The 25,204-nt window shown below is 34.5% G+C and overlaps 1 protein-coding gene across 1 annotated transcript in view; it reads left to right on the top strand.

The window, feature by feature from the left end:
* Positions 1 to 24,295, top strand: part of CUBN (cubilin) — a 198,533-nt gene extending 174,238 nt beyond the window's left edge. The window contains exons 54-65 of the mRNA XM_029283182.1: positions 425 to 574; positions 2,385 to 2,570; positions 6,804 to 6,933; positions 7,642 to 7,859; positions 15,077 to 15,285; positions 16,404 to 16,566; positions 17,045 to 17,253; positions 18,504 to 18,660; positions 19,335 to 19,513; positions 20,696 to 20,861; positions 21,131 to 21,366; positions 24,108 to 24,295. Of these exons, the coding sequence (XP_029139015.1) occupies positions 425 to 574; positions 2,385 to 2,570; positions 6,804 to 6,933; positions 7,642 to 7,859; positions 15,077 to 15,285; positions 16,404 to 16,566; positions 17,045 to 17,253; positions 18,504 to 18,660; positions 19,335 to 19,513; positions 20,696 to 20,861; positions 21,131 to 21,366; positions 24,108 to 24,215 (2,111 nt within the window). The 3' untranslated portion in view covers positions 24,216 to 24,295. The remainder of the gene's footprint in view (positions 1 to 424; positions 575 to 2,384; positions 2,571 to 6,803; positions 6,934 to 7,641; positions 7,860 to 15,076; positions 15,286 to 16,403; positions 16,567 to 17,044; positions 17,254 to 18,503; positions 18,661 to 19,334; positions 19,514 to 20,695; positions 20,862 to 21,130; positions 21,367 to 24,107) is intronic.
* The last annotated feature ends 909 nt before the right edge of the window (positions 24,296 to 25,204 follow it).

Here is a 25,204-nt window from a genome sequence, read left to right as displayed (position 1 = left end):
GCACATCCTGCACTTCTTCCCCCTAATTTTAAAAATAAAAAAAATATTTTAGATATCTTTGAAAATAATAATAATAATAATAATAATAGTAATAATAATAATAATAATAATAATAATAATAATAATAATAATAATAATAATAATAATAATAATAAAGTTGGAAGGGATCTTGGAGGTCATCTAGTCCAACCCCCTGCTCAGGCAGGAAACCCTATACCATTTCAGACAAACGGCTGTCCAGTCTCTTCTTAAAAACTTCCAGTGTTGGAGCATTCACCACTTCTGGAGGCTGGTTGTTCCAGTGGTTAATTGTTCCACCCTTATAACCAGAAATTTTGGCCTTGTGAAGCTTAGTACTTTTCTTCTTTTAAATTATTTTTCAGTACAATTAATTGGATTTCTGGGATCCTATATTTTCTCGCAGGTTGTGGAGCAAATCTGACAGCATCATCTGGTCGCATTGTTTCTCCTAATTTCCCTGGTGAATATGACAACAACTTGAACTGCAATTATTTTTTAGAGGCAGGATCTCAGGATGTTGTAATTCTAAACTTTGAAAATTTTGACCTGCAGCGTAAGTGGCCAAGATTTTAATTTTACATTTCAGTAGTTAATATATGAAGATATATATTCATTTTTAAGAATTAAGTAACTAGTGTGCAAGTGAACCAAAATAATTGTGATGAAAAGTTATGTAAGATTGCTCCATGCAATCATCAAACTGTCAGTAACCTGTCAAAGCCATGGCACAATTTTCATTAAAAATGGTAATTCAATCTATTAAATATTTTTACTCTGAGTAATTTAAAAGGATTTCCTCAGCAGCCTAGCTGGGGGGGGGCTATGAATTTTATATTATTTTTGTTTGATAATAATACTGATTATGGGGCGGTCACAAATGTGTGCACGTGTTTGTCTGTGTGGGGATTTGTAAAAAAAATGTATATAACTATGCAAGCATTGGTATCTATTGATGAGTGAGTGTATATTTAAAATACCTGTGAAATAAATCCTAAGTACTACGTTTAATGGAACTTACTCTTAGGTCAGTCCATCAAAAGTCTAGCATTTCAAATGAAGTATAAATGAATTCTTTAAAAATTAAGAAAATATTGCTTTATATTCTTAATATTCTTCTTTAATGTGGTCTTCTGCATTTGTGACTAAACCATCAGCTTTATTTATTATCTGTGTTGCAAGATTTGATTGCTTAGTAGTACCATAGTTCAAAATATTTGAGCTCCTTCTACTATGAAAGATATTTTCAGGGAACATAATTCTTCTCTGAAAACAAGTACAAAGAGTAAGAGAGCTTGCTAAAAACAAGCATTTTAAACATATGCCTGTGGAATTCCAAAATAACTGTTGTTAATTTGTCTCTATCCACAAAGAAAGATTCCCCTCCCCTTTTCAAGTGTTATAGAAGTAAACAAAAATCATCCCCTTCTAAGAAGTCTTCCATACCAGGATATTTTATTTGTTTTCCAATTCATTATTCTTTCTTTATTACTTCTTTAGGCTAATGTTTTCTTTAAAACCTCATTCACATCCCATTATTTTAGCTTTCCCCAAGCTAGTGTGCTATGGAAGTGCAAAATAGCTCTTGCAATTCCCAGCCAGTATGACTAAAAGCACAAAAACTATCTATACTTCCTGACTTTTTCTGAAAAGTACATTTCAAACTGGGTTTGGTTAAAATGCAAACTATTCTGAGCCTTAAACACTAAATTGCTTTCTCTTTAATTTATGAATATTTGAGGCAGTAAAACCATGATATGGCAAGAAATGTTCATCAGTATGTTTTATTCTCTGTTACATCACAGTCTATAAGTGCTTAAGGTCCATTTTCAACAACATTACTTGTGACTGTTCCACTGAAAACACTGGATCACAACTTAGTTGTATGATTAATTTCTATGGCAATCAATTATTAGAAATATAGGATTGAGCTTCTGAAAAAAAAGTATTGTGTGAATGTTACTTATTTAGTAATATTCTGTTTTTGTAAATTATGTTTTTGAGGTCTCATTTGTTCTCTTTCTACCTTTCACAATATTTGTCCGTGTATTAAAAATGGACATTAAAGACAAACATATGGACCTAATTCCACGGCACACAAACAAATTCTTAATTTACATATTTGAATATTGGGAGGACCAAGCTCTTTCAATCATATGAAGCCCCTTCATATAATTAAGACACAAAGAAGCCTTTTTTAAATGGAAAATGTACTTCATTTATTTTATTCTTTACTGCAATTGGTTTATTAGTAATGATCACTAATCATTACTATAAACATGGCTTCTATAATATGGGTGGAAAGAAGCATTAGAATAGGTGATAAATAGATCCACAAGATATTGATAAACTGTTCTCCATTTCAGCTCACAGTGCTTTGGAATATTGTGCTTTTGATGGAGTGAAGATTTTTAAGAGGAATACAATTGTTCAGACACTTTGTGGAAATAAAATCCCTAGTCCTATCAGCATTGTTGGATCTACCCTGTTAAATTTCTACACAGACTCCCATATTGTTGGCACTGGATTTTTGATCGCTTATAGAGTAATCCGTGAGTAGCCACAAATATAGCCCTTTGAGTAATCTGTGAGTAGGCACAAATTTAGCACTTTAAAAATAAACAATCAAATGTTTATAAGAGGTTACAAATTCATATCATAAATGGGTTTTTCTAAATAAGAAAGGAGACCAAGATGTTAAAGGGAACTGGGACCAAGGATTAATCCATGCAACCTCTATATGCAACTCTAAATTTTGAATTTTATTTCAGAAGTAAGTCTCTTTAGCTTTAAATATGGGTAAACTTTCTGAATATGTAATTATTAGTCTTGTCACTATGCTTTATTTCATAAAGACAATTGCACTGTTGTTAGTTGTATACATACAGCATTGACCAACTGTCAAATTATTAGTTAATAAGACAGTCTTAAATCTATTTTTGCATTGCTTTTTTAATGGGCTCAATTTTAAAAAATAACTATATCTCCCAAAATGTTCTCAAAATTTGTTTCACATTACAGAAAGTATTGATACATTTTCCTCTTTAAAATTCTTCCTTTTTAAGGAATAATGAACTTAATTGTTAAAGTCTGATGCAGCCTATTTTTAAGTTGCAATTTCAGCATACGGTAAACCTAAAGCAGAGGTTTTAGCCATTTTTATCTAATATAGTGGTACTACAGTTTATGTTACTGAAGTAATCATTGACTTATAGTGATCATTCTGAACATAGAAATACAATCAACAAAAGACCCTTTCTTACTGATTCGACAATGGATAAGTAACACAAAATTCCAACACTCTGCCAAGCCCAGCATTTGTACTTAATGAGGCATTACATAAATAGAGTGGAGCTCCTTGTAAATTCGAGAATGCATTTTTCCAGGCTGATTTCATCCCATTAACTTCTAACAGTATAAAATTGTATGACAAAGAAATTTACCGTACAAAAAATTCATACTATAGCTTTTTTAAAAAAAGAATATGTATTCTGGGACTTTATTAAATGTTACTAACCTGCCATAAATGCTTTGCTTGTAGGTGCAAGCCAAAACATTCAGCTTAATTTGCTATTCTATTCACAAAACAAGATTGTAATAACAATGGCAGACTGTACTTGAACTCAAGTTTAATTTGAGTTGATAAATTTCCTCAATAATCCCCATATGTGTCTTTAAAACAGTGTTAACACAACTCTGGAAAAATCTTATGTGGATATTGTTTTCTTAATTTCTGTTTTGATATAAGTGGAGGGAGGGGGAGGCAGTATTTTAAAGGCAACAGCAAAGTAGGGTAAGTGAAATATATTGCTTTCTCTTTCATCCCAGAAATAGACTAGGGTTACCAAATCTGGGTTGCAAAAATACAATCAACCATAAGATGGCAGCAAAGAGTTAAAGCATTCTGTATCTCTTTGCTGCTATCTGGTAATTATCTGCTTTTTGCAACCCACATCTGGCAGCCCTGGTTCAGGAGGGGGGGGACATCAGGGCAATAACAGTGATTCAATCAGTCTTCTGTGACATGATTTTTTTTCAGATATTTTGGGGCTCTTTTTTCTTTAAATTCCTAGACAGCATAGACAAAGATAATACTGGCTTGAAGTGATAGGCAATGGGGGTGCTGAGAAGAAGAAGAGCAAATGAGTGTCCAAAGCACTCACTTTAACAATGAGATTATAGAGTGACAGTTCAGTAGACAAGTGAGGTAAAACAGATGGAAGCGGTGATTAGAGTAAGCAAGCCAGAAATTTTAGATGAGAAGAAGCAACAAACAGTTCCAAGTGGGAACCAGCTTAGTGGAGGTGGTGAAGCTAATTTGAACATTCTATAGCAATCTTTCTCAACCTTGGCAACTTGAAGATGTCAAAGTTGAAAAACACTTATTTAGTCAAAGATCAAAAATTTGTTCTTTTCAGCTGATGGCGATTTCTCAGGCAGTGTTCCTATTATTTATTTTTTCTGTGTCTAAAAGTCAGTCTTGACTCTAACTGACAGCAGCTGGTCCAAAATCACCCATATGGCTTCATGCCTAAAATTTAACAAGAGCTCATGATCTCCAGCTTTCCAACCCAGTGCCTTTAACCACTACACCAAACTAGTTCTCCTTTTAATGCAGGTAAATATATATGACAGCCAGTTTGGTCTAATGATGAAGGCACTGGTCTAGAAAGTGGAAGATTGTGAGTTCTAGTCTCCCCTTAGCCATGAAAGCCAGCTGGGTGGCCATGGGTCAAGTCACTCTCTTTCAGCTCAACTCACCTTACAGGGTTGTTGTTTTGGGGAAAATAGGAGCGTTTGTTAGGTACATTTGCTGTTTTGAGTTATCTGAGTTAAAAATAATAAACAAAGAAATAAATATATAAATTTGAAGCTGGTAACAAATGTGGAACTACTATTTCATTTATCAAATAAGCAGATTAGAAAATGCATTCTCTTTGATAAAAAGCCACTGCCTATGAACATAAACAATCTTTGTTCAAAGTAAGTTACTCTAATAGCTACTGGCTAGATCAAATAACAACAAAGTGTGACAATATTCATTTACACTTGAAAAAGTCTTTCATAACTCACTCAAATTGGTTGCTGTTTGACCTTTGATTTTATGACATTTTATGACTAGAAGCTATTTATTAAATTGGTTGTCCCCTCCAAAGCAGATTCCAGCAATTAACATTGTTGCTGATCAGCTTTATTCTTAACAAGTTAAAAAAAGTGGTTGTGTGTATTTGCTTGCTTATTAAGAATTCTGTTCTCTTATTTTTTGAGTTTAAGTCCTTTAATTCCGAGCAGTCCAAACTGTTTTCAATAGATTACCCTACCCTATTATCCTACCCTATTACAGAAAATGGAGACAGAAAGCTGGGATAGCCATTGTCCTTAAAAGAGTTTTTGCAAATGTTTTTGACTAATGTGATGACTACTCTTTAGAACTTGGATAGTTGTGGGTTTCAGCCATTTGTCAAGAGGGCCAAAGTGTGACTTGCCAAGTCAAGATTATAAAACAGAGTACAATTACTGAGTTGTAAAACAGGGAATAAAGCTTTATGTCTTGGACTTGGCAAGTCATTATGGGAAATGAAAAAGAAGCTTGCTTGAATGTACTAAAGCTTCTGCTATTGCAAGTTATTAAGTGGATCTTGAAGCAGAGGACATTAACTTTCACCTTAAAAAATTCATGCAACTAGAAAAATCATTCAACTGTGCCTCTTTTGAAAAGTTAAAACCTGCTACTGCCCCCAGCCAAAGGACTGACTGTATATAAAGGCATTCCCAGAAATTGTATAAATAAGCAGGGAGATAGGAAATATTCACCAGCAAACCATTTAAAATGGCCATCTCAACCCACGTGAAGCTACATCATTTTTCCAATGATTAAGGAAAGTCTTCTTTTTGCTCCATCTCTAACTAAATCTTGATTGATCAGAACATGAATCATGCATGGTCTCTGGCAAATACAGTACAGCACATATTTCCCTTTGAGAATTTTTGCATTAGCCCCTTCTTTTTAACATTTTCTCATTTACTGAAAACTTTAATTTTAAACAGATTTTCAGTTTACAATTTATTTCTGGTGTGTGTATCTAAATAATGAGATATCTTCTTAATTGTTGGTATGATTTCTTACATTTTATATGGATCAATTTTTTTGTAACTTAAGTACTTTTATTGTTAATTATTTTATTTCTAAAAGCTTATCTTAAGCACTTGTTTGTTGATTTAACTGGAAAGGCAAAATAAAAGGATGCTGTGATTAAGATGTTAGGTAAAGATTCAATCTCCCTGTAAATCATGACATTCAGAATTATAAATACCTCTACGAAGTTATACGCCCAAAAAAGTTGATTTAAATTAATATATTATTCATGACTAAATTGTTACATTTGTTTTAATATAATTGATGCACAGCTGAAAAAAAAGAGAACAAATTGTGGTGCCTTTAAGATTAAACAATTTTATTATGCCATTAATTTATCCCATCATCAGATCCACAGATAACTTCATTTAGATCTACTAATGGTTAATGTCTTTTTGTTTGTGCCTTCAATTCACTTCTGACAACTGACGAGTCCGTGCAGTTTTCTTGGTTACATTTTTCAGAAATGTTAATCTAGGATTTATAATAAATGCTTGCATCTGTGAATAACTAAGAACTTTCAAACAAAATACCAAAAAAATAGAATTGTTCCAGTGCGTATATGTACTACATATGTGACTATTTGGCAAACATGTTTCTTGGAAAATTATAACAGTCATAATTTTTCATTTCTCTCTTTTCATCAAAGCTTGTGGTGGTACTTTTAATGTCTCCAGGGGCAAAATCAAAAGTCCTACATATTCATTCACCAAATATCATCACAATATGAACTGTTCATACCACATAACTGTTGGAAACAACAAAATAGTGGCACTCAAGTACGTAAGTCAAAAGCAATTTTTAGTTGAACCATCATTGTTTGGGGGGAAAGGATGCTTAGTAAAAATCAGGTTTTGCTTTTTTAACAAGTAACCTACTAAGAGTTTCCTATAATTATGGTAAAACTGTACTGATTGTTGAACTCAAATCAAAAAAGCAGTATTATCCAGGGTCTTTCCATAAAATTATCAATTTTGAGGTTATAGCCAGTATCATAGGGCAGAGGAACCTGTTGCACTCTTGATTCGGCCCAGTTACCACTCTCTGTATCCTTCAACTGTAGCCAAACTGATACTTTCTAGGAATATTAGCCATATTTGGATTTATAATTACTATCACCCCAAAAATCTTATATAGCACAAAGCTGCACCAGGATAGCTTATACTACAGATATAAAATATATCATGCTTTAGATTAGTCTTTTCTAATTTAGGTGTTCTTTAAACACCTCATTTAAAATGCTTATTCAGAACCCTCACAAGTAGGTACTAGTTACCAAACCTATATCAGTTGCAGGCAGGGCTTTTTTTGTCATAGAACACCCAGAACGGAGTTCTAGCACCTTTTTTGGATGGAACCTTGTAGGGTAGGCAAGGTGGGTTGTATGACATGTGTGAGTTCCGGCACCTTTTTTTTTTTTTTTTTACAAAAAAAGCACTGGTTGCAGGTATTATTTTGCATAGATGTGTGTTAAATCTTCTTTATAGATTCAACAGCTTTCACCTTGACATCTCTTCATCTTGTCTCGGAGACTACGTTGCAGTGTATGATGGTCCAAACATTGCTTCGCCACTACTTGGGAAATTCTGTGGTGCAATCCTTCCTTCTCCTATCAAGAGTTCCTCAAACAACTTGCTCCTAGTATTTAGGACAGATGCCTTTGGAGCTGCCGATGGATGGGAAGCATCTTTCAGAGAGACAATAGGTAAAATTATATTTATATGAAGAGGTCCTAGCATGCTAAGTACAATCAACTGTTATGAAATTGCTCACCTCTTAATGGTTACAGAGTCATCAGGTTAAAGTAGTTGATCTGTAGGCAATCTGTTGCATGAGGCAAGGAAAGGCAAAGAGAGACAATAGGAAGTGTCTAAAGAATAAGTGTGTCTGAGGGAAGAAATAGTATCACCTGACGTGTCTTTATTCCTATTCTATAAATATTTTTAAAAACAGAGAACAAAATGTAAAACAAAAGATATACATGCAGTCTTTTTTGTTTGTTTTTCAAAATTCTAGGCCATAATACATTATTGGTTGGCTTAATATTTAAACATGATTAAACTAAAATGTCTAAAGATGGGTGTCTTCTGGAAAGAAAAAAATAAAAGGCCCCTACAATCTTCCTAATCCAAGGCCTTAAAAAAAACAGCTAAAAATTTTAATGCTCTTTAAAGACTGAGAATATGGAAGCCATACAAATCTCAGGATACTATTCCAGAGCTCAAGAACTGCAGTAATGAAGGCCTGCCTGCTGGATATCGCTAGAGAGCACTGCCTAATGAAGAGAACAAGAGAGAGCCAATTCTGCCACATTATGCAAAAATCATGGGAAACTATTGATTCCCATAATAACTAGGCCTTATGCCATGTTGAGTTTAAAGGTGATAAACTGTACCTTGACTTGCACCCAGAATCCAATTAATAAGCAATGAATCTTAGATGTTTCATTAGTGTGGCATGTTTGCCCATCATTGCTTGTGACACTGTGTTCTGTATGAGCTATAGTTTCCAAATAGTTTTCAAGGGCAGCTCATATAGAGAACATTCCTTATAAATGACCATAAGAAAGGTATTTCAGTCTTGGAAAGGCAGAAAACATTGCACCTTGAACATGTTCGGAGGCCCTTTGAACAGATGTTCATATTAAATAGAGAAGTGAAGATACTGAACCCCAAGACACCCCACAAATTAGGAGCATTGCACTTGATCTATAATATTCCTACTAATGCTGACTGGAACTGGACATGGAGACATGAGACATGAGGAGAATCCTGCAACACTGTCCTCCATTCCTGCAGTTGGTCCAGAAGAATATCATGTTTAGTAGTATCAAAAGCTGTTGAGGTCCTGGCTGCACCTCCACTACGGATCATTCACAAACATGAACAATACCGTCTGTGTTCTTGCTTCAATCTAAAACTCAACTCCAAAGGATCTAAATAATCTGTTTCTTCAGAATTTTTGTGTGATCAAATCACCTTCTCATTACCAAATCACCAAGAAGAAAAGGTTAAAGATAGGATGGAAGTTGCTTAATACATTCTTCTATCTCATAAGAAAAGACTATCAGGTGTACAAAATGGAATTAAGTATTAGATTACATATCAAATTATGATATTCAGATCAGAGGAAACTCATTTGAAGATCTTACAGAAAAGATCTTGCAGAAAAGCTTCATATTCATGGAGCATTTATTAGATCTAAGCCAAATTTTTGGATTTTGCTCCCATGAAAGAATGTTGATTCTGAATTTAAAAATTAATTCTGTATAACATTAATGGAATAATTTTCAATCCAACCTTTCTGTAATACATTAATATCAAAATAATTAGCTAAAATAACACCTATCAAAGCAGCTTGAGATAATCCTTTATTAGAGTTTAGAGAAAGTAGTAGTTCTTTACTGATCCTTAAAATCTGAAAAGGAAGCACTCCAGATTTGCTGACATAGAAAGCCTTTGTGGTGTAGCAGAACATAGTATTTCACTGAGTCATTGTAACTCAGCCCTTCCCTACCCCCACATAGTTAGTAGCTGTTTTTAATTTCTATCAGACTGAAACAGAAGATATCTTTCTAAACTTGTGATTTTTGCCACAGACCATATTCTCACAGATATCTATCTTTTCCATGGATGTTACTAAGCATTTTTGAATTTGGTAATGCTTGAAAACATAGAATAAGGCTCCTCTTTTGAAGTGTGTCTCAACTGTATTCCCTCTGCTAAGGATACAACTTCCAGAATTTTCAGCTATCATGTGAGGACCAAGTGTATTTTGACACACAAGAGTCAAAATAAATGAACTATAATCCTGACAGTTGCAACATCACCCAGTCAAGAACAGTTTGAGATTCTTTGTTGAACCACTTGTTTCTCATCTGCATTATTTATTTTAAAAAGTCTGCTTAAATCTAAAATGGTTAAATCAAAACTTGGCATGTCAGTTTGAAAAAAATCTGCAAAAGAACTCTCTTCATTCCTAAATGCTTTTATTAGTAGTACAACATATGCTTAACTGGTCTGAAATGCAATTATTCACTAAAGGATAACCAGGGTTATTTGGTAAGTGAAATATATTAGTAAAGCAAGATTGAATAATCTGATTAAAGTATTCTGTTTAATGTTGTTGGTATATTCAGATGAACTTTGGAAGAGAAAAAACAGAAATGGCAAACTCATTTGGAGTAATCTAAACACTGATATGAAGAAGCTTCTCATCTTCATTAAGATCTTGACACAAACTATCTTACAATACTTGAAATAATTATTTTTACCTGTGGTACATTTTACTGAGAGATGAGTCATTTGTAAATCTGAAAGTAAATGTGCAGTAAGAGTCTGTCCCCTTGTTTCTCATAACTTAATGAAAACATTTTTATTGTAAACATCTGCTGGTAAATAAACATTGGCAGATGTTTCCATTGAAACATATCTATGAAGAAAAAACAGTGTTCTTCAGGTTTCTATTTCTATGTAGAGCAAAGAACTAAATTATCCTAAGCATGATTCTATATTATAAAAACGTGCAATCTATGTCAAAAGTGATACCATATTTTGCAAATAATATATCACAGTTAAGCTGTCATTTCATAATTTTGCTTCATAAGATTTGGTCTGCAGTTCATTGCATATGTGGCATAATTTGAATACATATTTTTCTGGATGTGTATGGGCATATGTATATCACTATTTCATTGTTTCTTATCCTTGGACATAAACACCCAGAATTGACTGGGTGATAACTTGTAAGTTATCCATTGAGTTTTGGCTATACCCTGTTTTGGACTTGCTGCAGATATTTTTTCTCCAATAGCTTAAACTGTTTGGATTATTATATTTTCTGAAAAAAACCCAGTAGGCTGAAAGATCAAAGTAATAGGTATGTATAAGGAATGTACAAGATATATAATATGCAGGTGTGTACTAATGTATAATAGATATGTATGATAAATATATAAGAGATATTCAATGATAGAAAGAACTGGGTGTTATAGGAAGTGAATAGCAGCTAATGGAGCATAAAACCTATAACACAGCCTGACCCATAGACCATAGGTCCCCAACCTTTTGGGCACCAGGGACTAGTTCCATGGAGAAAGGTTTTTCCGCAGATTGGAGGGGGCGTGATTTTGTGTGCTGCCTGCATCCCACAGGTGGGACTTTGCTTATTGGTGCGGACCGGTTGCTAGCATGCTGCGGCCCCATATGGATGCACAGACCAGGAGTTGGGGACCCCTGCCATAGACTCTCAAAAGGGAGTTTAGTCAACATGCACAACCTCAATATCTCCCCCCCCCCCATTCCAGCTCTTGAAGTAAGACTTTCTTGGACTCTTACTAATTTAATTGGCTGCTCTGTATGGGCTTTTTTACTTCATGACTAAATCCAGGATTGAGTTAAACAAACACAGTTGGACCATCCTTGCATTATTTTATTTAAAATATAAGTAGTAAGAATGTGATCCCCCAAACCATGACTTGACTGCTTTATGCCAAGAGCCTTATGAGTTATATTGGGAGCTTGCCAAGTACATAGTCTATTTAGTGGAATGCTCAGGCTGTTTAAGTAGTCCTAGTAAATTAATTAAACAATTAAATTTTAAATTAAATTGAGTTATAATAATTCAATGTTTATCACTTTATTTGCACAATTCACTTCAATAGGAGAGGATAGGCAATTACTGTATGCTGTTTCTACAAATCCATGTACACTTCTGATTGCATTCTTGGAATCATGTATTGCTGTGACTTAGCAGAAAACAAAGAAAAACTATGATGGGTGTTTCCCGTCCTTTGGCTAGAATTGCTGTTATTTTCTTTCTCCTTTTTATTCAAAATGGTCTTTTGTAATGCTTTAACTCTAGCCTTAAAAATGTTAATTTTGAGACATCTGAAATCTGTCGAGAATCCAGATGTATTTGAGTCCATGGAGCTAATTTGGAACTGCTGCTCCACCCTTTTCCTATTACAAAGAAATTACTTTTGAAAGTCACATTTCCAGATGCTCATTCTCTGTGGGTTCCACCCTCATGTTTCCCTCTTCACTGCAACATCTCAAGAGAGCCCCCTGGTGTAGTGTATTCACTACACCAGTATTTCTGAACCTTGGCAGCCTGAACATTGTGGATTTCAACTCCAACAATTTTCCATCCTGCTTGGAGAATTCTGGGAGCTGAAGTCCACACATCTTCAAATTACCAAGATTCAGAAACTCTGCTCAGAGTCTTGTTTGTCCAAGTTTCTTAGTAGTATTCTGCAAATCCTTTCTATATAGAATCTCTATCTGGTTGTTGTATACAGGTTGTGAAGGAGCAAACAACGCTAGTGCAATGCAGTTCATCCTATCAATATCATAACATTTCAAAGGAGTAATATGCACACACACACACACCACAGACAGGCTCCAAGCATAATCTTTATTTCAGGCCCTTTTTATTCCTAAGACACTCTTGGAATATTAATAGTGATAAATGATTGCTGCCCAGTAATTTGTTTGGATGTGTGCCTGAAAACAACACAGATGAGTTGTTGGAATAGCATTGTGGGAGGATAGAGTAATAGGGAGCAATCTCACCTGTTAACTTTCAATTAAATGATTTCAATGTTTTTGTCCCTCTTGGCAGCCATTTTTTGCCAGCCTTACCAAATATACCAAACAAGAAACATGACCAGATGAGCTAACTCTATTTTATTGTAAAGATACATTAACATAATCTTGCAAGTCTAAAAATACTTCTCTCCATCACCACCACCCCGCTTCCCTCTGTCCTTTTACAGTCCCCAAATTAAGGAGGGTCTCTCCTGAGCCTCTTACTGTGTCTGCATTCCAGCTGCCTTTTATATGACCAGTCCCTTGGCTGTGTTTCTTTACCCCATCTTGCAAGATCAGTCTTGCAAATCATTGTATTTTCAGAAAATAATCTAACATGCTCTCCAATTTCTAAATCTGTTTACTCAGACAGAAAATACAGGAAAACCTTTGTAAAGAACACTACATTCCTGTAAAGCAAAAGGAATGTCTTTACTTTATTTTTGACTTTAGGCAGTCATTTAATTAGATCTTATCTAACCTCCTATGGTGAATAAAAATTACCTCCAGGCAATCAGGTATAATACTACAACTAAAGAAGTGTTCTTCCTCTGGCTTAATATTTTGATAAATATCATAACATTTTTTTTCTTAAATCAAATCTATATTCCGTCTCTGTGATAAAATGAAAAAATGTGGCTATGCACTAGTTGCCCAGGCTAAGTTTCAGTTTTGTGCCTTATTCAAACAACTATGGTTAAAATATGGCTTAGTCCAGTAGTGAACCCAGCAATTGCTTGAAATATATCCCTCCCTCAGTTCTATGGTAGAAATAAAATCATTTATAACTTTATTTATTATAGCATGTCAGTTATTACAACCAATTATAGTTAGTCTCTTAGTGTGATTTAACAACTTCAAAGTGATTTGGATTATGCAAAAACAAAAGAAAAGAGCTCATAAGTATACTTATTTTAATATGAGTGTATAACTTTCAGAAGTTGAAATCCTATAGTCTTGCTGATTCATGATAAACAAACCACATTCATTTAGATTCCTGCATAGAAATGTTAATAGCTTAATTTGCAAGAGCTCTATTGACAAATCCGAGGAATTTACAGGAATTGTAGTCCAAAAACAAAGAAACAGCTCCTCCTACTGTTCAAAAGAAGAGACAAATTGTTTTGGAAGATTGAAACTGTATTCAAAATTAAATATATTTTTCTATTTACTGTTCATGAATTCTGGTTTATTTGGCTAAGGAATCTCATGCTGAATGCCAGTTACATCACTTCATGTAATAAGGAAATATTCAGAGTATAATAAGGAAATACCTATTGTGTTTACTTTTAACACTAATACATTCCATGACTGCTATGAAACAAAATCTATTTTCTGCTATTTTCTGTACTATCTTTGGGTCTTTCTATATTACTGCATAGGAGAACTATTCACCCATCCTTTTGTTAGCAGAAAATTTTATCAGCATGAAATGTGTTGTCTCTGTTGCCTGGTAATATACTACCTGTATTGCATTTGTTCCCAATCCCTGTCAGCACCATGATTTTTGTCAAAGTTAATGGATGAGAAAGCTTAACAGATTTTATTCCATCGAGATTGTTCTTGGATGCTGTCAAAATAAAAAACTCTTTTAATATCAAAACAGCCAAAGGTAACTTAAGGCTGTCTTACTCATGGACCAGGGATGAGATGGCTTATGAGCAACATCATGGGAATGACGAAAAATTATGTTGACAGGACATATTTGGGTAATGATTAGATTCAAAGGGGAAAGAATTTGACCATAATTGTCAGTCATTTACCAAAATTTTAAGAAAATCCTACATATGTAAAGTTGTCCAAGAATAGTCCAGTCATACAGATTATTTAAAATAAGTTCAGAGCAAAAATAGTATAACATAACAGCTTAAGAAAATAAACAGTAGCCTGATGGATTGGACACTCAGCTCATCTAGTCCAGCAGTCTGTTCTCAAGTAGCCTATCAACTGCACAAGGAAGCCCATTAATCTCACAACAGATGGCCTTCAGTATCAGTCATGCTCAGTCAATGCTAATAGTAATACTCCCATTTTTTTTCTTCTTCCACACATTAACATAATGGCAATGTTCATGAATAATGTTATTTGGTTGTTTTTGGCTTGGCATCCAACCAATTTAAGAACTGTTACGCAACCTGTAGTTTAGTATGATCTGTAAACCAAAACACTGTGGAAAAAGTGTGCTTTGTAGAAAAACAATGTTCTTCCATGCTAAATGTTACCAATAAGCATAAAGTTACATGAGGTGCATGAAACAGAAAGTAATGATAAAAGTAAGATATCATTTAATGTAACAGTATCAAACATTACTAAATAATCATTTGGTTTTTAACAGGACCTCAGCAAGGTTGTGGTGGCTACTTGACAAATGCAAGTTATAACTTTGGCTCTCCAGACTCTGACAAGGATGGGAAATATGATAAAGATGTAGAATGTGTGTGGGTTTTAGCTGCACCTATAAACAAATTGATCAACTTCACCTTTGACACGTTTGAACTAGAAGCAGCAGCATCTTTTCAAAATTGCCAATATGATTATGTCAAGGTAAGATTATCCATATACCAGGTATACAAAACAATTGTGACTATTCTATTTTTCTCTTCATTCCACAGCATATTTTAAGAATACAGAGAATCTATGAGTTACAAATAAATCTTTAAAAAATGCTCTAAAATAACAAGAGAAAAACTGAATTCAAGGGCAGCAAACTAACAAGGAATTGCTAAGTGAATGTAAATGCCTCTTTATGAAATCAAAATAAAATTGATTCAGCTTGGGTGTATAACTTTGCCGTTGTAACTTTGGTGACTAAGTGAACTGTTGTAAGTCGAGGACTACCTGTAGCACATTCATATCTTATAACATGATATAAGCCAGTATATATACTGGCTTATATCATGTTATAAGATATGAATGTGCTACAGGTAGTCCTCGACTTACAACAGTTCACTTAGTCACCAAAGTTACAACGGCACTAAAAAAAGTGACTTATGACCATATTTCACACTTATGACCGTTGCAGCATCCCCTTGGTCGCATTCAGATGCATGGCAATTGGCTCACATTTATGATGGTTGCGGTGTCCTGAGTCATGTGATCACTTTTTGTGACCTTCTGACAAGTAAAGTCAATGGGGAAGCACTTTGACTTTGATGCACTTAACAATCATATTACTAACTTAACAACTGTAGTGATTCGCTTAACAAATGTGGCAACAAAAGTTGTAAAATGGGGCAAAACTTGCTTAACAAATTTCCCACTTAGCAACATAAATTTTGGGCTCAATTGGGATTGTAAGATGAAGACTACTTGTATTATGCTTGTATATCTAGTTCTCATACCATCTCTTTCGAGTTGTGAAGGCAATCTTAAGTTAATAAATCCTAGTTTTCATTACATTTCAATCAGAAAATAGAACGAGGGTGCTTAGTTATCTGTATTTTTTATGTATTAACCTACATTTCAAGGCAGCAAACAAAATACAGAAGTTATTTTCAAATCCTGATATAAGAAACTTGTGATAGTTTCCTGACTTAGATCAAGCAGGGCATTTAATCTATTCCTATTACATCAAAAATAGATGATTTATCCCTATTCATTGAGCCAGTTTTATTTTAATCATGTCATAGAAGCCTAATTTTATGTATTTCTGTTGTCTTTAGTTATATGATGGCAGTAATGAAGATGCCAATTTAGTTGGAACCTTCTGTGGCTCCAGTCGTCCACCTTATTTTCTTTCCACTAACAATTTCTTGACTGTTAAGTTTGTCACTGACACACTGTTAGAAAGAGCAGGTTTCACTGCTACCTATACTACTGTAGATAGTAAGTAATTTTAAATTTCTTCTGAAATAGTTTTTTGAATAAATGATTGGTTGTTTAATTTGAATAACTGCAGATAATCTCAAAAATATAACCAGAGTCTAAAAGTGAGCAATTAAGAAACTTAAACAGAAAAAAAATCCATCTTCTCTGCTGAGTCTTTTCAAAGGTATATCTGAGTGAAGAATAGTAACTGTAAAATGCTTAAAATTCTTGGATATAATTTTATAGAACATAATTTTGGTGTGGCTTTTAGATTTTTCTATGTAACAGTGATTATTCCATTTTATATCTTCTTTCTTTCTCTCTCCTTCCTTCCTTTTTTAGTCATCAAGTTCTTTATACTGAGTATATCTAGTGAGTTTTATTACTGTACTTCCAAATCAATTACTTTGCTGTTACATTGTAAACTTCCAAATTACAGTACTATACTTACCAACTTGCAGAATCAATTAAGTTGTTATGTTGTTGCTTCTCATAGGACTTTGTGGGGGTTTCTATAATGCCACTGTTGCCATGCACACTGCAGCATCCCCCTATTTTCCAAATGCATATCCACCACTTACATTCTGCAAATGGATAATTGATGCCCCTCCTAAGCAACAGGTCAAGCTAGCAGTGCTGAAATTCCACCTTCAGCCCAGCCAAGATTGCTCTCAGAACTATCTAGAGTTCCAGGATTCACCACCAGTAAGTCAGTCTTAGTACCATGATTGCTAGAAATATATTCTTTCACGGATTAAAAAGTTAATAAAAAGAAATCAAAGGTTTTTCTGTGAGTCCTGCTTGACTGTGCTCATCCTTGTTTCTTGGCTGAGGGAAATAATATCATCCAAAAACAATTTCCATGATCATGTTGCCAGTATGGCTATATACAAAGGCACACAGAACACTGCTACCTTCCCACCAAAGTGGTACCTATTTATCTACTTGCATTTGCATGCTTTTCGAACTGCTATGTGGGCAGAAGCTGGGGCAAGTAATGGGAGCTCACTCCATTGCGCAGAGCTTGGGTCTCAAACCCAAGCTGTCATCAGCTCTCCAGTTGACAACTTCAGTGTCTTTAACCACTGAGCCATTGTGTCCCCAAAATATAATATATTTTACCTTTATATTAAAGTTTAATATAAAGGTAAAAATATGTTCAAGTTAAACTTGTGCCTCAGTGATTTCATGGAATGCAGATCTGCACTTTCTCAATGATAGTAGAAGCAACGTGATTCAGAGGGAAATAGAATATTCTGGACTTCTCAGAGAACAGTCCATTATTGGATCAATAAATTTTTCACATCTCTATAATAAAGTGGATCTTTTAAGAAGTGATATTTGTCAGAGCCATAGTAAAAAGATGGAAAAATTAAACACTCCTTCCCAAGACTATTCATTTGTGTTCAAATGCTTTCTCTTTGCCTCTAGTTTGGCAGTGGTAATATGGGAAATAGATGCAAAGGTTTGGTGCTTATCACTATCAAGTCTGGGAGAAATAATGACATAAGGATTTCCTCACAGAAATTTAAGTATTAGAAAAAGTAGAGGAAAAATGGGTTTAATTTTTGTTAATGTTCATGAGCAATCTAGTACTAGAAAAACTAATTTGTCCATGGCTATGCACTTGATGGGTTTAATTTTACTTTAGTGACTTATTTTTATACAGTTTAGTGGGAGGCTGGCAAAGTCCCATAATATCTTGAGAGAAAAAAGATTGGGTGATTTCAGCCTAAAATAAAAAAAAAACTAAAATAGGATAATGATAGAATTCTAGCGGGTTCAATCTTTGCTTTATCTTTTGTGTCTGAGAGATTTTGTGAAAGCACTCTGTCATGTTCCCGAAGAACAAAAATAAAAATTACTGTAACAATAGAGGGCAATTTGAATTGGATTCTATTGAACCCTTTTATAAAGTTTCATCACTTTACATTTGTACTTCTGTCATATTTCAGGGCATTCAAGAGCATATTGATCGTGTCCATCGGTTCTGCGCTTCTGACAACTTTACGGTCCTAGATTTTTATTCTTACAGGCAAACTGCCACTGTAATTTTTAAATCTGATGTTTATATGCTTAATAATGGATTCCAATTCACCTATCAAGCTTCAGGTAAAATTGCCATACTGTTTCTTACAGGCATTAGGTTTCATTAGCACAGAATTATAGGAGAAAACATTATTTGTCTGACATAAAATATGAAAATCTAAAACAAGAGGGAGAAAAAAAGCTAGATAAAAATCCTGATCTCAAGAATCTCACAACAATATGACTAGGTTTTGAATCAAGCATAAACACCCATGCAACAAGCATCTTTAATTTCAAGATGCTTGCAATGATAACATCTCATACATACATCTTTTCACAAAGTTGCTTTAAGCTGGCCTTGGTTAGTGGCATCGTTCTTTTCATTTAATAGCCATAACATGGCACTACAAAAATGAAGAGTTTAAAGATGTGAATGTACTTTTGAATTATATATCGAATATATGGAAATTATGATTATTTGAAGAATTATGGATTAATTGAAAAAGGGAGGTAAAAAAACAAAATTATTTTGTATATTTAAAAACAAGGATATTTATTGTTATTGTTTCTTTTTATATTTTTCTCCCTCTTCCTCCTTTGTCTTTCTTTTATATATATATATGTGTGGAAGCTGGGATAGGAATGAATTAAAACCTAATTTTGAAGAGTGGTATATAAACTTTAAAAATATTTTTTTAAAAAAATGAAAATGGAACATATTAAAAATAAATAAATGTTTGTTCTGTATCCTATTTTAGGTTGCAACAGAGAATATAATCAGTCATTTGGTTATTTGAAAAGTCCTGGCTGGCCTGACCGATATCCACCCAACTCAGATTGTACAATTATTCTACGATCCCCAATAAATCATATGATCTCTCTCTTTTTCAGTTCCTTTAATTTAGAGGACCTTGCATGTCAATATGATTACTTAGAGGTATGAGGAATATTTGCACCATAAAGAACTGCCAATAGTATGATTCTTGTCCCACTATTTTTTAATCCTCTCTTCTTATCTTCATGTGCTTTATTGAGTTCTCTAGGGCATTTGTTTCTTGCACTTGTTTTTGTCAGCATTTTCCTGAAGAATAAAGAGGGAGAAAGAGAAAGTCACAGTCAAACTTTCATAAGGTTTATGGGAGTTGACATTATGGTACATGTGAGTTATCTACAGAATGACCGCAGCCACCCAACATTGTTCTTTTTTTAAAAAAAAAGCTAAATGATCTCTCTAAAAAAAAAACCTAAATATCTTTCATTATCTTGCACAAGATGTCATCAAATTTCAAGCAACAATGCTATTATGCAATGATATCTCACACCTAGCAAGATTGCTGAGCCCCAATTTATCCTGTGTCCCCATCACGTCATAAATCAGTTCTGTCGTTGATCTTGAGATTGGCAGCAACTTTGATGTGACTGTTATTTTTGTGCTACCACCAAGCTCAACCCAACTTTGGCCAAAGTAGATGTAGTACACTAAATTGCATTTATGGCCTTAATAGTGTAAAAGCACATTGCAAGCAAAAGGAGCATGGTCCAGATTGATGAATTTTACCAACATTTTTTTTAATTGGCCATAACTAAACCTAGGGGTTGCCACCCATATATTAACTACCGGTATTGCCCCCACTCTAATTCTGTCTTGAATCAAGGAATTAAACCTACTATTTGCATTGGGAGAAAAAAGATTTCATTGCAACATACAATGGAATCCTTTTTCTGTTCACAGCAAATGCTGGTCCTAGATTCAAATTAGTATTACTATTGGAAGCAGAAAGTTACAATCTTCTGCCTTCCACATTTGATCTCAATTTGAATTAGGTTATTCATACAGTTGCTAATTCTTTGAACCATGTCCCACCAAGTCATCTTTAGGAGAGAGATGAAGCCAGAGTGGTTCTTAGGGCCTCTTCAATTCATGTCTGTGATAAACACTTCTAATAAAATTACTGTACAAATCTTAAAATAGGATAAAGGGGTTTGATTAAGTAGTGAGATTTGTTCAATCAGTCAAAACTTGGCAAATCAAAAAATTTGAATCAATTGAGAAAGTCTTACTGATTTAGCCTTGACCATCTCAGTGTTACTAACAGAATCTTTGTATATTCTTTTAAAGGTCAGAAATGGTAGTGATATAAACTCACCACTGCTTGGCAAATACTGTGGAAATACTTTACCCAATCCTATATTTCCTAAAAACCATGTTATATATCTACGTTTCAAAAGCGATCATCTACTTTCCCATGAAGGATATGAAATTACTTGGACTTCATCTTCAGCTGGTACCAAAAATGTTTTAAGTTTTGTCAATCAAACAATTAATAAATTAACCCACCAACCAATTTGGCTGCCACTTAAACTTGTTGGGGCAGCTTACAAACTAAACACAAATCAGAAACAACTGGCAATAATTATTTGAGACTTAAATTAAAACATAATCTGCAAAATATTAAAATGACATCCACAGGGAAGATATATAATCCTCCAAATCTAGACTAGAGTGGGCCTCTCATGAAATTCAAAGAACAATTAATCTTTTCTCTGTTCCTAGCCTGTGGTGGTATCTTATATGGCGAGTCTGGTTCAGTCGCCAGTCCAGAATACCCAGTTTCTTACCAGAATCAAACTGACTGTGAATGGATAATTAAAGCTCCACAAGGAAGGATTGTTACTGTTAATTTTGCTTACATCAACATTGATGATCCAGGCGACTGTACTAGTAATTACTTGAAACTCTATAATGGACCAGACAGCAGTTATCCATCAATTGGACCATACTGTGGATTGGTAGGTTTTTCTTTTTCGGAATTTCTAGTGAAAGCTAGTTTGGTAAAGTGGTTATGGTATCAGACCAAGAGTTCTAGTCCTGCCTTAGGCACAAAGCCAACTGGGTTACCTTTGTTAGACCTTTATTAGAACACCTAGTATTACAATGCAAATATTGAAAGAACAATGAAAAAGCTAAATATGTAAGAGCATGATGAAACTGTAATTTCCTTTATTCTTTATATAAGTTATAAAGAACCTGTAACAAAATAATATTTTCAAAATATTAAAGTGTCATAATTCATGATTCAGAAATATCAACAATTCTGTCTCAGAGTGACATATCTTCCATGCTAGAAGTCATGCTTGAAACCAAAGTTGATCTCTGAGACATCTCACTAAGCAGTACAACAATACATGTTTATTCAAATCTAAGACCTTTTGTTTATTATTTGGCCTGCTCCTTTGAAAGTCTTTTATCACTATGGCTTAACTCACACCAAATAGATAAACATCATTCTAAAATAACAAAGGAATCTAAATAATCATAACACTCATTTTTAGTTGTATTTTAGTTTAGTTTATCTTTAAAAAACCACCCTAAAATAGATTGTAACGTTTTTTTAAGAGTTTGGGTTCAACATATTGGAAAAAGTTACCAAAGGGTGGCATAAACTTTTGTGTTATAGTCCCTGTCCTTGCATATCTATCTACCTTGAGTGATTCCATATGTACTGGCTTAATTTTGGGTTGATAGCAGATTTGAATTCAACTGATACTTAGTTTGGAGAAGAAAAATAAATAAACCAGAGGGTGCATTTATCTTTTACTCATTTCTCTTTTTTAATTAAAGTGGTTCCATCCCTTCTCAGATAAAACCAAACATATCTACACGATTGTAATATTTGAAAAACACTCATGTAAATCATAGGTTTTGTACTGACATCTAGTGGAAACTTTGCTAAAATTATTTTAGAATGAATTTTCATTGTGCTCGGTCTTATTCATGGCCATTGCAGTTTTAAAACTTTATGATTTATGATTTAGTGATCCATGATCCACTTAATTGTGGCTTATTCAACAATCCCTGGTAAAACTATGTTTTGCAATTTTGAAGGTATACTTTGTTAAATATTGCAGGATTTTATTTTAAGGCTTTATTTTCTATTAGCAGCAGCATTTATAGAAACTTGCCACTTGCATCAGAATGACAAAAGAAGTGTTGTGAAATGCTGCAAACTGTGGCCCTTTAGTATCTCTGTACAACAGACATGTCAAACACAAGGCCCGGGGGGCCGGATGCGGGCCACGAAGTGGTTTCATGTGGCCCGCGAAGCCATCCTCGAAACAGTGAGGGAACGGCCCCCGCTGCCTTGGCCCTGGCCCAGGCTGGCCGGAAGCCAATGTACAATTTTATGGTGGCCATCTATGCTGAAATGCATTCAGTCTTAGCTCCACGAGGCCATTTAGAAACAGGAAGGAACCAGCCCCTGCTGTGTTGGCCCTGCCCCCTGGGTGCATGCTGAGGAGGTGTCACCCTTTGTGAGGAATGAAGAAATGGACCATACCTTGGCGCTTGCCCCGGTCCCACCCCCTTTCTGCCAGACCCTCGGATCTGTCCCACTCCTGCCCAGGGCCCCACAGGCACCCTTGAGATGAATGATGTAGAGCTGGCCATGCCCACCCAGTAGGCTACACCCATTCCATCCACACCCACCCAGTAGGCCGCCCCCACCCTGGCCACACCCACCCGCCCCACCTGAGGGCAACCACAATGCTGATGCGACCCTCAATGAAATTGAGTTTGACACCCCTGCTGTACAATATTGCAAAAGGAGTGTTATTTCACCATGACCTTACTTTCACTATTCTGTGTCTCCACCTACTGTATATCTAGATGTTGTTGCACATTAAATATGAGAGATGATTTAACAAAGCTTAGCTTTTAGTGCTTTTTAAGCAGCCTTGACTTACTTTAAATAATTTTAAAATATGCTTTACCTTAAATCAGTGTGGATTTAAAGATCATGGTAAAGCATAAATGTTAATCTATAATATTTTGACTAAACACAACTGCTATAACTATTGCTAAGCCATACATCACAGTTTACAAACAACAACCAGATAAATTCACACATGAACCACATCCAACCCCCCAAAATATCAGTTTGTGATGAATGAACCTATATCCTAGACCAGGCGTTACCAAGCCGCAGCTTATGGGCCACATGTGGCCTTGGACAGCTAGTAATGCAGCCCAAGATTGTAAATTTTTAACATTATTATGCGATTTATATATAGTATCTATATTATTGGTAAGGCAAAACCCACCCCAAGGACTATTTAACAAATTATAATAAAAACATAACATAGCTTAATATAATGTAGAAAGTGTGCTATTTATTGACTGATAGCAGCTTTCTGGGTCCTAAGATTGTTCTTTTCAAGTCTTATGTACAAATATTAGAGTTTGTGTGTGACTTTTTTACTTTACAAATATAGTTCATCAATTAAGTAGAAATAGCAGAACTCTCAAGGTTGGGCCCAAGTTCTATTTTCTTTCTCCTATATCTCCTGTCCATCTGAATACTGAACAGAGCTGAAAGAGGTTTCTGTAGCACATGTTGACTATGCTTGAAATTTAGAAGAATCACAAACTTTCTGCTATGGAATCCATTTAAGTAATATTGAAATAGCCTTGGATTAGAACCATAAAAAAATGTGATTGGAAATAATTTGTTTAAACATTTTCTCATTTTTAGGATACAAATATTGCTCCATTTACAGCCACGTCAGATCAAGTATTCATCAAATTCCATGCAGATTATGTAACTCACCCATCAGGATTTAGACTGACCTGGACTAGCTGACATAATTCTCTCATGGAAAACACTCAGCACTTTCTGTTCTGAAGAGACTTCCCAGAATACAAACTTCTTGGTGTTAGTAATAAAATTATTTGAAAACAATGAAATTGATACTTGTTAAGAATCATTTCAAAGAAATGCATACCGTATATCTTGTTTTTCCTTAGAAAATGCCATCAAGTAAAAGAGATGCTGTGAAGCAAATTGTTCTCTAGTAAAGCTTTTCTATATGTACTTAAATAACGCTGGGAAAAAAGTAATTAAAATCATGATTTAAAGTCAGACCACAAGCACAATTTTACACTTAGATTTTAGATTAGCTCAGGATTACAAGAGCCTTTCTAGGTGTCAACATGGAGTGACCTTGAAAAACTGGAGCATGAAAACCTAGTCCTAGGCTGTATGTGGAGACCATTAGGAAATCTTAAGGACTCTTGACTAAACTGGAAAAAGAAATCAGAAAAAAGTAAAATAAATTACTTATTGCTATGGAGAAAGTATTAATCGCAACAGATTTGAGTAACATTAGGTTGGAGGAAACTGGTTAAAACATTGATAAGACATAGATTTATATAACTTGTGACTCTCAAGGCACATATCTAAACTACTCATTGATTTCTGATTACATTCCTATTTTGTTTTTCTAATACAATATTTCTAATAAGGAAGTATATTCTTATAAGATAGCATGACTATTTTGTTGATAGGTTAGTTATACAACTGAACTATACAATTATATAGATAGGTCTGAAATAGCTCAAAGTACAGATGCAGTTGAATAAAATTCTTTTAAAAAATTAGTTTATATACTGCAAATCACGTGTTGTATAACCAGTGCTGTGGAGTCGGAGTCGAGGAGTCGGAGGAAATTTTGGGTACCTGGAGTCGGAAGTACAAAAAACTGAGGAGTCGGAGTCGGAACATTTATCTACCAACTCCACAGCCCTGTGTATAACAATGATAGCTTCTTTGGGGGAGGGTGCCTTTCCCAC

This window comes from Protobothrops mucrosquamatus, unplaced genomic scaffold (genome assembly GCF_001527695.2).
Source record: "Protobothrops mucrosquamatus isolate PMUCROS unplaced genomic scaffold, P.Mucros_1.0 scaffold33, whole genome shotgun sequence".
Classification (NCBI taxonomy): Eukaryota; Metazoa; Chordata; class Lepidosauria; order Squamata; family Viperidae; genus Protobothrops; species Protobothrops mucrosquamatus.
The sequence above is the reverse complement of the archived record's forward strand: the minus strand, read 5'-3'. Positions and strand labels throughout refer to the sequence as shown.